We start from the raw sequence: 16,422 nt of genomic DNA on the forward strand, positions 1-16,422 counted from the left end.
CACTTGGGGTTTTTTAATATGCTGATTCAGGTGAGGTACTTTTCAATGCTTTTAAACATAGATTTAAAAAATTAGATTTTCGTTTTGGGATCCCTACTATAAAATAAGATTATGCCACACAAAATAATAAATTGTGTAACCGTCTTACAAAAATTTGAATTTGAATTTGAAAAGGTATTTATCAGAAACCATTTGGCAGCCCAAAGCGGAATTGGGTGGAATTAACATCATATATTAAAAGACAACAAATAAATCAATAACATCTTCAAATCATGACCAAAGATTGATAACAATGGAAAGAGGAAGAAAGAAAATGAGAAAACTTAGAAGGAATAAGTGACAGGTAACACACGGGGGGGGGGGGGGGGGGGGGTATAGGCAGGTAAAGAAGTTGAAGGAGATTCAGGGAGAGTACTCTGAACGCAGGAAGAAGAGGAAGAGGGGATATATGGGATGCGATACCATGAAAAATTATTCCTGAAGTTGAAATTTAGCGAATCCTTACATGTGCAAGTTTGTTTTTAAAACGAAAGAAATATATAATTGGTTCTTTAAATTGTGAGATACCATAATTTGCATCGTTCAACAGTTAACACATTTTACTATCCGTTAATCCATAATCTGAATATTGATCAGTCTTTCTTTTTAATACATTTACTATATTCTCTGCATTGTGATGATGCCTGCTCACAAATAGTATCTTATTTTCCTTTTTAAGTCCACAAAATGATGATGGAGCACTTGTGTTCATGTTGGGATGCTGTCGTGTCGTGGTTCCAATGCGATTTTTGTTGAGAGGGTCATGGGTTCAAGTCCCAGCCTTGGGGTGTTTTCCTAAAGTAAGAAATTTACCCACATTGTGCTGGACTCGAAACAGAAGAGATGAATGGGTACATGTAGGCCCTACCTGGCAGGAATAATATGTTGAATGCACCGCACTGGAAATGGCAGTTCCAGCTAAAGTCAGGGTAATTGTAGTAGTTTGCTTGTAAAAGATTATTTCTAGATAGATGGTGCTATATAAATACCTATTATTATTCTGCATACTACAGTCCACTGCTACAGGCCTGGTCGCATTAGAGTATACAGACGTCATAGATGAGGAGTCCAAAGTGATGGTGAAGACTGAGCTTCCAGAACAACAAGAAGATGCCACATTGCCAGTGGAACATGGAGAATTGTTTAATCACTTGGATAATGAAGAGGGAATCGATGAAGGCATGCTCGTAAGTTTCCCTTAATTTATAATTGCAATTTTGCCATAGTTTATTTCCAATCTTATACTTGTATGATACGATTGTTTTGAAAACAAATACACATGTGTGCATCGTCGATGAAAATGGTGTTGTGTATTCCTCAATTAATATGCCTCTACCCATTGTAGGTGTTTGCCAGAGGTGTTATGTTTTCTAGTTGTCTGTCCCGTGTTCGTTCTCATAAATAAATCACCATTTGACAGATGTGCTACAAGCTTGTAGTCAAGTAGTGGCAATCGTCTGTTTATTTTGGGGGTATTATGATGAAGGTCACAGAGTTCATTTTACATATCGTCGGCGGTCATCCGAACTGTGCAAGCCCATTTCAGAGAAAATCGACTTCAAAGTTTCCATAAGTTCCACACTTTGTTCCCCATCCTTACGACATCAACATTGCTAGAAAAATACAAGGTTGGGAAGACCGAGACAATTGCTTGACACTGGTATCTTTATTTTTACATAAAACCATGAATCAGAGACAATACTGCAAAAGAGCTACATGTTTATAATTTCGGTTTGAGCGCTTTAGATTTTCCATGTACATAAACGCCATCTACAGGGTATACAACAATCCTGACCGCGATTTCAATGCTTGTGATCAGTCAAAACGTTGTATCGCTTTTTCATATGCAAAGTCAGTGCAGTGCCAATACGACGATTTGGCTGACCGCACATTTGCGCATTAAGTATGTGCATCTGCTGTATGCTTTGCTACAGTACACGTTTCCAATGGGATTAGCGCATTTTTATTTTATCACCAATTTGTATGGCATCGCAGTGAAAACCCCCACATATCTCAGAAACTAAAATAATTGCTGCCTAGAAATATAAGTAGGCATACATGTATGTATGGAGTAGGACTTTTACTTTCAATTCCTGCAAAAATCTCAAAATTGATATTTTTTCAAACCAAAATTGACTAATACGATGGTTCGGATGAATGCAAACAATATACATACATCTTCATTAATGTTGCACATAGTAAAATTTCATGTCATTATTGGAGGTATGATCCCTTGTAAATGAATAGACAACATTCATAATAATAGAAAGTAAACAAATTGGTAAAAGAAAGAAGGACATAAACATGCTACTTTGGTGAATTGAATACTGTGTTCTAACCTGGTGAAATCACCTAAATATATTGATATTTCTTGTTCTCACAAAAACAGAAGAGTATTCAATCTGGTGCGTGCATGCATATTGATAGGATTTTAGGGTCATGAGGTCAAATGTCACAATAAACATTTTGAATTCATACCTGTGAATGTCTCATGCTTAAAGTAGACATTTATTGCCGATCACAAAATAAGACAAATTATATATGTATATATGAGAGATTAGTACGGTCTTGTTTGATACTATCTATCCTTTGTCAAATCAGTAGTTAATGACATCGTCTGCTGTGAAGTGAGAGCATTTTACAGATCTATGCCTGAGGCAGATTATTCAGGATGAACTCGATTCCTTCTTGTTTATTGCGTTTTAAAATACATGGTCACCCATTTGTGATCTGGAACAAAATAAAATTACCTCCAAAAAAGGAAAATATGGGAATAAATATGAGAGCATTGTGTACGTGCACTTTGAAGAAAGACCCTGTTCTCATTACATTCCTAAACCTAGGGTAGTGTAAACTAGGGTAGCAAGTAATGGGAACAGTAACACGCTCGGAGCGGTCTCGGAAGCAATCTTAAATTGCCTTCCAGACCAGTTCGGAAAACCACCTCACGATGTAGTTTTCAAGATCGCTTTGCCTCATTAAACTAGTTTAAGCGGAGAAGAGGACACAATAGTTCTTCACAAGTTCTGCACATGGAAGTAAGATAGTGTGTGCCTGATGGGTGTTATACTCATGCTTATGCTGCGGTTTCAAATTTCGCGTGAAACATGCGACTCCACTGAGAGCATTCCCATAGCAACAAGATCGCTTTCCGTGAAGTGGCTTTGAAAACCACTTTAGTGCGATCAGATTGGAACGCTAGAGAAGCGATCTTCCAAACCGGTTTCCACTAAACTTGTTTTAGGACTGTGTAATGGGAATGGGGTCATAGATAAAGAGAGAGAGAGAGTCGAGAATTAGACATGGGAGCCTTATTCAATGAACTGAAAGTTGGTCCTATGAATCTTAAGTTAACGCAGGCGAAATAAAGCACATAAAAACCTATTGACGCCTTTGCCCGCAAAGCCCCACTTCTGCGAAAACAAGTTCGACCATGAGTGCAGATTTCAAGTTCAGGTTCAGATCACAATCGTCAGGGGCCGCGGAAGCGGGGGGGCTGGGGGGGCTTCAGCCCCCCACTTTTTTCGAAAACCGTGTACAAAAACGTAAAAATGACCCAATGATTATGATTTTCCGCATGGTCAGCCCCCCCACTTTGAAAACCGTTTCGCGGCCCCTGATCGTCACCATCAAAATACCAGTGTGATGAACATCCATGGGTAAGTTAAGTCACTAGTAACGTCAGTGTGCTGTCGCATCAGTTTCGTGCCTTTAAAATTAAAGCAGTGCTCCACAGCTACTGACTCACTAATGCAGCTAGTGCTGGGCAGGATGCTGTGCTTTATTTTGTTGCATAAGGTACAGGTGAGAAACTGCACGATTTGAAGCTCTAACTCAATAGTATTAGACCTTCCTTAGATTTAAAAAGTCAGTCGCCGGTCTATATGTAACTTGACTTTCCGGTTTATTTAGTGTCCGCTTTCACTTACTTGTTAGGCCAGGCCTAGACTAGTCTTTAAAAATAGTGTTCTAATGTTTACGTAGATCTAACAATATTAGAGTGAAGGATGCCCGAACTAGCCGTTATCCAAATTTTGACAAATGTTACTTTAAATAACCTCCAATATCTGTAAGAAGAATGTGCAAAGTAAGAGTAAAATAGGATCTACACTATATACATTAATTTTTAATGGTCACAAAACTCATTCTGTTCACATCTTGTAATATGTAGGTCAGTAGAACTATAGATCTAGGCCACTATTCTAGGCTCTTGTTTTTATGGAAATTGGCTTTTTTTTATTAAATTGGAGAAAAAAAACCATGTCGTTACATTGATTTGTCTCTCGATTGATATCACTAAAGCCTGTCTCACACTGCGATCCGATTTTTCAAGAAATCACATTTTGCATTAAATATGAAAGTTCGAAGAAGTAACATTATTGTATTAAAAGTTTGGCATGATGTTAGAAATACTAATATCATATATTTACTTTGCAGCGAGCCCTGTGGTCCGAGTAAAGTCCAAATTGGCTTCAAGAAGCAGCTAATGATGACGTCATTACGATTTGGAATTTAATTTGTTTTTATTCATTCAGGGTGGCTTGAACTGGACTGAATTTCAATTTCAGTAGTCCTACCACTATTCTGAACTCTGATCCGTAAGATTTTATTAGTTGGAATGTCCATATCAAATGTTCTCACAATGCCAATTCATCGAATTGCCAAATCATCTACTTTTCTTTGGTGTACCATCAGTTTGTCCAATATCCACATGGTCTAATTCCCATTTCACCCACTCACCATTTTGTCTAATATCCAGTTGGTCCAATTGCCATTAAGTATACCTTTTGGTCTAATTAGACCAAGTGTTCATTGGGCAAAATGAATGAAATAAAATGAATATTCGATCAACTGGTTTTGAGACGAAATAGTCAGACGAACTGGTGATTAGACAAAGTGATGATTGGACCAAATGGTTGTTACTATTAGATGAAATGTTTATGGACCAAATGAGTGGACGAGTTGGCAATTTACCCTTCTTTTCATTGCAGGGCTTTAAAGAGAGACCTTTGCATCATAGAGGTTCCTAAATTACATTCATCGTCTGCCCTTTATCGGTGAGGATTTGAGGACGTGAAGTGTCTTTATGATGTCATTTTGTTCGTAAGATTCCCCGCATACTTGAAACATCCTAAAATCTGGAAGAAATTGAGTTCACTCCGTATAATCTGCCTTGAGCAGGCACAGATCATTGTCAGGCTCTTACAAACACAACATCTGTAGTAAGTTACACTGTATTAAGCGCTGGCTTGACTTTGAGAAAGTTACCAAACTGGACCTCACTCTCAAACAACGGTTTTATGAAATGTATATGTACCTAAATCCTAATTATGGCGAATTTTGGGGAGGGAAAAAAAACTGAAGGGGGAATTCATTGTTGAAGGGAAAAATGCAAATTTTCGCCTTAACGTTTCTCACGCCCTATTTTCCCCTTTTTCGGAGGTAAAAAAAAATTGCGATTGCGGTCCTAGAGGGGGTGTGTGTTCATGTACCGTGCTAGAAAGTTTTGATCTTTTTGATGAACTCGATCTTGAGCTTTGCAATGTTGAAAAAATTGACTTGTATATCCTTCATGCCCAAAAATATATGTTATGGCAAATCTGTATGTATCTTATTTTATTCTACAGTATTAAACAGGTTGGTGTTTCATAAAGCTGATCATGAAGTTACGCATGACTGGAACATGTTCTTAGGTCATAAATCAATTGCATCGAGATATCACATAGCACAAGAAAGGATCAAAAGTCGTGCGTAAAGTCATTCGTATCTTACGAACAGCTTTATGAAACACCCACCTGGCATATCATCATTATCTACCTGGCATACATTTGTTCTCTCCAATACCTAATACCTATGACATCCCTAAAGTTAAAAGCAATAGATTGTGGTGCTAGTGAATATGAGCAAGATTTTGTCCAAAACCCACCCTATTCTTGAAAGTTTCAAAGATACACTTCAACATGACGTGCAGGGTCGCGCTGCATGCGCGATACTACGGCGCGGTGTGGGCCACACGGCACGGATCGGAACATGCACACCATCATACAGGCAATTGTCATAGCAGGTTTTTCAACAATTTGAGTATAACACTATTGATTTATGTTCCATAAAGTATTATGGTAAGAATCATGATTTCTGTAGGATACCGGTACTTCACTCCGTACCATTTCTGATTTTATCTTGGACCTCATCTTTTGTCGAGCATACATGTAGTCGCAGTGCACTTGTTCACTGCAACCACCCTGCCTGTGGTGAATCGACATGTACATTAATCTATGCGACATTTACACTTTTAAAAATTGTTTAAAATATCAATTTTGTAACCAAAAGTACTTTGTTCCATAGAGTTAGAATGATTATTTTTTTCCCACTTGGGGATCACTTTTTTTTTATTCGACTGACTGCAGAGGCTTACTCATGGACTGCATATAGTAGAACTGCTCTAGTTTATGTTAAGTACATGTACCCCTACAGGTATTCTGAAGTCACAGATGAAATAAAATTTTGAAATAGTCGGATGAAAAAATCAAATGAAAGATATTAATAATTTTTCCTTTTTTGTCTTGCCTGCATAGTAGAGCGAGACAATAGGCGCTGCTTTTCCGACAGCGGCGGCACCGACGTCAACACGTCAACATTTAAAAAAGTTTTTGAAATATCATAAATTTAAAGTAAATGGACCAAGTTCATGAAACTTGTGCATAAGAGTAATCAACTATCACTGATTATCTTGCCTGAGTTTCAGGTCACATGACCAAGGTCAAAGGTCATTTAGGGTCAATGAACTTAGACCATGTTGGGGGAATCAATATCGAAATCTTAACCAAGGTTAAGTTTTTGAAATATTCATTATTCGCATGATCGTGTATCTTTGTTTACATTGCCCTGAATATGTTAAATTGCTGTGAATGTTATCATCTCATGCTTAAATACTGACTTGATCTTGCATTTTTTTCTAATTGGATTTATCATGGATTTACAAAAATCTGAATCTGAATCCAAGCCTTAAAAGAAAGAGGATTCATTAATTTTTGTCTCGCCTGCATAGCAGAGCGAGACTTTAGGCGCCGCTTTTGCGGCGACGACGACGGCGTCGTCAACATTGAAATCTTAACCAAGGTTAAGTTTTGAAATGTTGTCATAACTTCAAAAGTATATGGACCTAGTTCATAAAACTTAGACATAAGGGTTATGAAGTATCACTGAATATCCTGCCTGAGTTTTGCATCACATGACCAAGGTCAAAGGTCACTTAGGGTCAACAAACTTTGGCCATGTTGGGGTTATTTGAGGAATTGTCATCATAACTTTTACAAGTTTATGGATCTAGCTCATGAAACTTGGCCATAAGAGCAACCATGTATCCCTGAATATAATGTGCGAGTTTCAGGTCACATGACCAAGGTCAAAGGTCACTAAGGGTCAATGTACTCTGTCTGTGTTGGGAGTATGTGTGGAATTGGCAACATAACTTAGGAAGTTTATGGTACTTGCTCATGAAACATCAACATAAGGGTAATCAAGTATGAATGATAGTTTTGCACAATCCTTAGGTCACATGATCATGGTCAAAGGTCATTTTGGGTCAATGGACATAATATTTTAATATCTTATTAATGTTTCTTCTGTGAATAATTATTCATTAGCTGTTTTTCAAAGGAAGCAATGCTGCTATATCGAATTGCGTAATGCAGGCGAGACTGCCAGAGGCGTTCCACTTGTTATGTTACATGTCGCCATGTCGACATATAACTTTTTATAAGTCGACTTGGCGAGATAACGTATCTCGCCATGTCGACATAATAAGGTTATTATGTCGACATGGCAAGATAAAGTATCTCGCCAAGTCGTCAAGTCGATGGCACTTTAAAGGCTCCGTATGTTTGCAATGAATGAAGACTTGATTAAATAATAACTGCATATGAGAGTGACAGTGTGATTTGATTAGTTTTAAAGTTTTTTAGACTTTAAAGGAGTTAACTGCAATATATTTCAGATCTGGCGTGCAGTTATCTAATGTAGGTTATGACCATTTGTATACCAATCTCACAGGAACACAAGCCACAACTTGGCCCATCATCACCAGAGCTTGTGCTTGAGTTATCTTCATATGAACTCAGGCCTGAACATTCTGCACCTAGGAGATCCCATCTGACCCATGCTCACAGAAACACTTCAGACGAACAGGTGTCTGATCTGTCATCAGATGATAAATGTAGATGGAATCATTCTTCGAATGAGATTACTTCTGCATCAGATCTCAAGAGAATCCAAGGAGGAGATGAGATAATTGTCTTGAAGAAAAAGAAGAAAAAACAACACCCAAAAGTCAAAAGACATAAAGTGACTGACCATGATGTTGCTGAAATGGATACTCCGTCGAATTCAACAGTAACAAAGCCACGAAAGCAGAAATCAAACTATCAGAAACCGTATAGATGTTGCATATTCTGTGGTACGATGGCATCAAAATTATCGCACCATATAAGGTTAGTGCATGAAGGAAATCCGAGGGTCAAGAATGCATTAGAACTGCCCAAAAAGGAGAGAATTCGCGAATTCCAGAAGTTTAAGAAAGAGGGAATTCTGCATGTGAACAAACTTGAAGCAAAGAAGTCTACTCCGGTGTTTAAGAGAGAACGTTCTTCCACGATGAAAGATTCTGTGCCAGTCATGTGCGGAACGTGCAGTGGGTTTTTTGCGAAGACTTACATTGAGAGGCATACTCGCCGATGCAAGAAGGAAGAAGAGACTGCTGTGCATTGAGTGTGTATGTGTATTCCTGTAACATTTCTACAGTATGTTCATCTCAAGGGAAATCAGAGGGATTTTAGCACAAAATTTTTTTACAAAATTTCGAAGTGGCAAAAGCAGTCAACTTTGCCAAAAGGATCCAGTGCTAATGAAAAAAAAAAAAGTCAGTTATGTCTGAAAAACACTGAAGCAAGTTTGGCGAAACTCCACTCAGAGGATGGCAACATAGGAGAAATATATTTTTTTTAAATCCACCTTGAGGAAGCCATAGAACACTACACACAAGTTTAAGGAAATACGCTCTCATCAAATGAGAACAGCACAATCATACCAGGACCCAAATTAAGGTTGCACTAATACTCAAGTCATCAAGCAAGATTCTTTAAGGTCTGAGTCTAATTGAGGATGGTGATGTGAAAGCGGCAGAGATTTACAATTTTGTCTTGCTCTTGGAACTTCATTATAATACAATTTTTGGTGACATCTGCGCTTTAATCTGGGAATACAAACAAGGTTGAGACGACCAGAATCAGTTCCAGATGAGGATGGTGTCCGTACAGTGGGGAACTTGAATTTGCTAGTGATGAATTTGCATTTCGTTTACAAATCTGCACGGATACACAAGACTGCATGACCTTGTGGTATGCAGATTAACACTGTTTATTGCGAGCTCAGCAGGCTCTTTGTAGATGACTGGCAGGGCGTCGATGCTCAGGCATGGCTGGACAAAAATCAAGTAGGATTAGATCCTGTGGACAAAGGCCTTTAGCATGCACGTTAAAACTAAGATATCAAAGTGGAAAAGGAATATATCACTTAGTGTCCATACTATTTCCGGGAAAATACTCGTTCTGCCATGCATACCTTGGCCGACGGAGAAGTCAAGAGAGCTAGCTGGAATTTCTGTGATAAACCATTACTTGTTTCCAAGGACGGGATTGTCTGAAGACCATACGTCAGGTTGGTACGCCTGAAAAATATGTGTGCAGGATTAGACCTAAAGAATCGTGACCTTATTACTTCAACCTTATATCGCCATAGAGTCAGTACTCATAATAGATATCACAGAGGAAGAATGTGGCCACATTTACAAAACTTAAGGCATGTAACGGTTATTGAATATGGATGAAGGTAAATGCTTCAAACCTTCTCTTTTATAGTTTCCATATTTTGGATAAAGGATTAATGCTCAAGTATCTGGTTACATGGCAGGATTTAGATTGAAAGGAAAATGTCATGTACAATAGTTTTTCACTCCTGCATACTATACAAATATACCAGGTTTTGAGTAAGTATAGCAGGAATAATTCATCCGAGGTTGGATTGGCATTACTATTTTTCCCAAGGGGCGAAGCCCGGAGGTAAAGATAGTGATTTTGCAAGTACAACTGAGGATGAATAATTCCCTCTATACTTTCAAAATAAAGGCCTGGTATGTATTTGTTTTATATCCTACTTTTATAAGTTAGAGCAAAAGATTTTGATAATCTAGTTCTTGTACTCGTAGTTTATCCTTTTTTAAATCTGAACCAAGATAACCCACTGCGCTGACTGACCTACTTTTCCTGAAGCCACGCGCTCAGCGTGCAAAACGCGTATTAGTGCTTGCGCCATCATGATCTGTGACGTCAATGATGGAATACACACTATTCCATCATTGATGTCACGGAGTAGCAATTTTTCTTCAGTGGGCGTTTCATTTTCAACATCATCACAAAATAGTGAGAATATGTTTGGTTACATGATACTATTTAAACCAATCAGCATACATGATGTAGGATATAATGAAAGATATACATAACCTCCATTTAGCCATATGTATCACATGCTGTTTTACAGTCAGTCTGCAAGCCCTGAAAAAGTAGCTTCTTTTATCCAAGTGATATTCATGGCTAGAGGGTTTTTGCATAGTTAATGAGCTTGGTGCGAACCAAAACACCTCTTTTTATTTGGCCATTGCTGCTCTAAATATTGACCAAATTTCATGTTTTTGGTATCTTTGTAAAGAAGAAGAATCATTCTTTCAGGTCATGTGTTTGGATTTTTAAAAGAATGTTGTAATATAGGAAAAACTTTTGATCTAAAACATGAAACGAAATATTTTTTTCATGCAACAAAAGTTGTTGTTTTCACACTTAATTTCTGTTTGGGCACAAATGATTTTTAGATCATGATAAAGCTGAAGATCTAAGCTTTAATATGATATAATTTTTATAAGAAGATGTATTTTAGATGGGTCAGCAGCCAGCTTTTCATAGGCCAAGTACATTTTGCAGCTCAAAAACAAGAATACTGCGCTCTGATTGGTCATAGAGACCACACACCCATGCAAATTCCAATGTTCCCCACACTGGGCCTCTGCAAGGTCACACTCACCATGTGGTAATCTCTTCAAATTACCCGCGCCTGTTTGTTTTGAAAACAGTATTCAGCCAATCAGAACTCTGGATTTTATGTTACTCAGAAATTTCAGAAATCTCGCCTTGCATCTTGATGGAAAAAGCTGGCTGCTGACCCATCTAAAAGATGCCACATATCAAGAGTGACATTGTAAGAAAATATAGAGTTTGAGCTTTCTGATGATATAAATAATGTTGGTGCCTAAAACACAAAATGTTGCACAATTTGCAAGTGAAAACAGAGGAAGAAAATTCTGTTTGATGCATCTTTTCAGGTAAAAAATTCACTTATTTATCAAAATATTTCATTCAAAAGAAATGACCAATATAAAAGAGTAACATTTACTCTTGCCCATGGTACAAAAATAATAAATATTACTCAAGGAGAAAGTGGTTAAATTCTTTGAGAAAGAAAGTCTCACAATTCACGAGATTTTGCAGGGACATGAATTCAGCCACGAGAGGACTTAGATAAATCTTGCTCATTAACACAGGGGCTTGCGGACTGACTGTTTATTTGATGGAACTGAATGTGAAAGATATAACAATGAATTATACAACCAGAATATTATTTATGAATGTAATAACAATGGAAATTTAGGTTTTGAACTGAAAATATATCATCTCATCAAGTTTATGAAATATACAGCTAGTATTTATTTTCTACTTATTTACTTGTCTGTAATACCTTGGTCACATTTGCTCTACGGCGGATTCAAACCACCTATATGTAGTTGGACAAAAAAATATTCAAACGGCTGTTTTCAACTCGCCGTACGGCGGCCGTAGAGCAAATGTGACCAAGGTATTAGCAGTAAATGCCCAGCTGAAATAGTAAATGCAATTTGTTACTTCATGATATTTTTCATTGACTGATTTTAATACCAATTGAATAATTATGTATCTGTTCTTTTACAATGTCATTTTCATGTTAAATCGAAATTGCACAAATTAAACAAGATCAATTAAATAAATAAAAATTAAATGAATGAGAATAGATTTTTTTTTAATTTTAATATTGTAATTCATGGGGTATTGCAATATCTTGTGTTTAATATTTATCCTGTGAGATTTATGGCATATTAGATTTAATTAAATGTTGAACATGTATTTTAAGTTAAATAGGTTACATTCGAAACCATTTTTATATATGTGTATCTTCCGTTATATTCATTGACTGTTTTGGGGGACGGGTGGGAGGTCAGGGTTCACCCATTTGTGTAATGTGTTTATACTGTGAACTTCTTCTTTTTTTATTTGTATATTTTATTGTAAGAATATATTTTTTTATGCTTGTCATTTCATCCAAATTATACAGAGCTCCCTTGAAAAGTAGTTCGACTGTTGCAAAGTGAACTAAAGGGATATTACCCTGTTAAAAGAATGTTTTAATAAATAGTTCATGATCTTTAATTCATTGAATGATTTTTTTCCCCGGAATTCTTCACATTCTTTATCAAATCAACGCCTCCATTTGGAAAGCTGCTTTCTTTTCGTAAAAAACATTTTTTGCTTTGTTTCGTGCTGCATTGATATCCGGGCCGCGCCGTAGTATTGCGCATGTAGCACGCAACCTTGCACGTTATGTCGAAGTGTATCTTTGAAACTTGGAGAAGAGGCTGGGTTTTAGACACAATCTTGCTCATTTCCACATGGGGCTTTCTATACTTTTAAACTTACGGATGTTAATAGACCTAGAACAAATGTATGCTGGGTAAATTATGATATATAGCTAATAATGTAGAATAAAATAAGATGTAGATTAGACAGATTCACAGTAACATGGGCATAATACACATCAATTGTTTCAACATTGCAAAGCTCAAGATCGAGTTCATCAAAACGATCAAAACTTTGTAGCATGATACATGAACACACGCGCTCTAGGACCGTGATTGCGAGAAAAAAAAAACCTTCTGAAGGGGAAAATTTGGCATGAGAATCTTTAAACGTTATTCCTCTTGAATTTATATTTTATTTCCCCAAAATTTGCCTTATGCAGGATTTAGGTACATATATATACATGTATATACATATTTATATACAACATCTGTTAACAACCTGTTTCATATAATGAACGAAATGTATATTGGTGCATATATCGTAATTGTAGTTAAATAATTGTCAAATAATTGGAGTCAAGTTCAAGGGATGGTGGGTTACTTTGCTACTGGGAGGCCATCATCAGCTCTCACCAGAGTGCAAGCTAGCATGGTTGACACACCAGCTATTGGCCACTTGATGATGACCAGACTCTCGATCAGTATCTGCTCTTGTGGCCCCAGGTCCCTCCCTATTCCCTGTGGCCAGATCCTGCACCAGAACTCCCGAGAAACTGAATTTATTACATACCTAAAATATGCAAAATTGTTATGAGGAAATTGTTATGAGGAAAGAACCTAGAAATAAGGGAGCCTATGTGTTCTTCTTACACTGAGGCCAGATCCCGCACCAGAACTCCCAAGAAACTGAACTTATTACATATCTAAAATATGCAAAATGTTAAAATTAAGAGAGATCCTTAAAATAAGGGAGTCTATGTGTTCTTCTTTATACGAAGGACACAAGTGCTGTCTGGTGTGAAATCTCTGATGAAGCTAATAATCCTTCGATATCTGCTGCCTCTTGGCAGTCTGTAATTGCTTTATTCTTTCTATATTTTGAGCATTCAGTTTAATAGGAAGTGTCTTGTTTGTTCAGGCACTACACAAAAATTGCATTTAAAAGCAGGAGGTTTTGATTTAATCCAATATTGTCCAAATCTTTACAGTGAAAAATGACTTCACTATTTACTTGTGGTTCAAAAACATTTAAATGTTCCTGCTTTATAATTATATTTCTGGTTTCTTTTTAAAGGGGATATAGTTTCCTCCCATCTTTGCCATTTCTGCAAGTTGTATTGTTATATTATACTATTTGATTTCCTTTTGCTTAGTTTGGTATGAATGTCAATTTGGCATACACATTAAATAGTCTTGAGCCAATGATATGTGCAAGACGTGTCAGATATTGTGTTGCCACAGTAACAGTATATTATGGCAAAAATTAGGTAAAACTCTTTTGGATCAAACTACTTCCTCAGTTTTTTGCCAATGCTCATCAAATGTGACACAAACATTGGTCTTGGGGTCAATTCATGCATGGCCCATTATCCAAATGTGCTGGAAACTGTGATGCCAAGCTCATTGCATGGGGTGGGGGTATTAATCAGCTTCAGTGATACTTCTAGTAGGCTATACATTACAGTAGGTAACAACCTTTAACATTGCTGTCCAGAAGAAGTCACGAGGGGTCAAACCTGTGCCTCAATTGATAATTTCCCCAACATTCCTTGGATTATAGGCGCACACCACAACACCCAGTTGTGCTGAAAGCACTTAACTTAAGGTCTGTCACCTCTTCTGGAATGTTAGTAATACAATGTAAAGTCTCTTTATTGTTTACAGATTGGGAACGCCATGTTACAACTTCTTCAATATGTACCCCATAATGAAGTTCATGAGGAAAGTATGCCATGGGAGACTGAGGAAGGAAACCAAAGTGTGACAAGTAACACCCAAAACAAAAGTAAGACAGGTTGTAAGTACATTTTACTCTTAAAGGTCAAGTCCACACAGGGGACTCCCAGGAAAATGCTGACTTGAATAAATATAGAAAAATCAAACTAGCATAGTGCTGAAAATTTCATCGAAATCGGATGTTAAATAAGAAAGTTATGACATTTTTCACAAAACAGTGATATGCACAACTAGGTGAGTCAGTCGATGATGTCCATCACTCACTATTTCTTTTGTTTTTTATTGTTTGAATTATACAATTTTTCATTGTTTTATAGATTTGATAATAAGGACCAACTTGACTGATCCATATAGTATTAAACAATGCTCATTCCACATTTTCATGGAGGAATTAATTGTTGAATCACTTGACAATTAGGAGAGAATTAGAATATTTCATATTTCATATAATAAAATACAAAAGAAATAGTGAGTGGATGACATCATAGTCTCCTCATTTGCATACCAGCCAGGATGTGCATATAACTGTTTTGTGAAATTAAGCGAAACTTTAAAATGTTATAACTTTCTTATTTTACATCCGATTTTGATGAAATTTTCAGTGTTATGCTTGTTGGATTTTTCTCTTTTTATTCAAATCAACTTTTTGTTGGGGTGGACTTGTCCTTTAATAATTTACTCTCTATTTACAGCTCTTTAGTATTATCACATATTCTTTATTGTATTGCTAGTTGGGGTAACTTTATTGAGACAACATAAGATATTTTCCTTATGAATTACCCCCCAAAAATCCTGTATGAGTGTTTTCCTGATAATAATGTGAAACAAGGTTTAGTCAATCTGTGAATATGTGGGATTGCCAATTTACCATTGTTGCAATGTTTTGCAATTCAATGAAGATGCTTTTAATACTTTTGTCCTATGTGCATACATGTAAATTGAGATTTTTTTTCATGTAATGAAACATCAAAAGAAATAGTGAGAGACACCAGCTCCTCTTATTGTATGGGTACCACTGTGTAAACGTGTTGTGCATAAACTGTTATATGAAAATAAGCACAGCTTTCTTATTCTACATCCGATATTGATAAAATTTTCAGCACTATTCTTGTTTGATTTCTCTGCATTCATTTGTATCCTTCTTGGGCATTTTGATCCACTTGCCCTTTAGTTTAAAGGACAAGTCCACAACAACTTTTTTTTACTATCAGAAATTTATTATTGAAATTTTGATATGAGATGTTATAAGTGAGAAAGTAAAAGGGGTCAATGCCTTTAGTTTAAATTCATTGATGATATTCTTACCAATTTTCAATCAAATATAATTATTTCGTTCTGAACCTTTATCTAAATGGACATATTGACACCATGAATATCTCTTATACAATTTTAACAACAGGTAAGAGATTCCGCAATACAAGGGATTGCCCAATCTGTTCTGAAAAGGTGGGAGACATGTCAAAGCATCTGGAAAGGAAACACAAACTTGACCGACAAGAGCGAAAGAAATATCTTCTTGCTGCACGGGCCAAGTAATTATACTTCCATTTATCTTTATTTAGGGCAGAGAGAAACTAGCCAGTTCACCATTGGCAGATTGATGCTGCCAGTCACCGGTGCAATATCTGATGGACCGTTGAAATGAAGGAATACAAAATGAGTTCTCAGAGTCAAAGACTCACAAATTAGGCAGTTTGAGAACTTAATTTCCT

At 36.7% G+C, this 16,422-nt stretch overlaps 1 protein-coding gene across 3 annotated transcripts in view; it reads left to right on the plus strand.

Annotated features, from left to right (window-relative positions):
* The window catches only part of LOC129281448 (putative mediator of RNA polymerase II transcription subunit 26), a 64,232-nt gene that overhangs the window by 13,137 nt on the left and 34,673 nt on the right, over positions 1 to 16,422 (plus strand). For 2 of the 3 annotated variants that reach the window (XM_064112755.1, XM_064112753.1), the window contains exon 3: positions 1,053 to 1,226. In XM_064112755.1, coding sequence (XP_063968825.1) covers positions 1,053 to 1,226 — 174 coding nt within the window. Of the gene's footprint in view, positions 1 to 1,052; positions 1,227 to 14,638; positions 14,760 to 16,109; positions 16,243 to 16,422 lie in introns of all 3 variants that reach the window. The other variant, XM_064112754.1, reaches the window with a different exon arrangement.

This window comes from Lytechinus pictus, chromosome 18 (assembly GCF_037042905.1).
Source record: "Lytechinus pictus isolate F3 Inbred chromosome 18, Lp3.0, whole genome shotgun sequence".
NCBI classification, from domain to species: domain Eukaryota; kingdom Metazoa; phylum Echinodermata; class Echinoidea; order Temnopleuroida; family Toxopneustidae; genus Lytechinus; species Lytechinus pictus.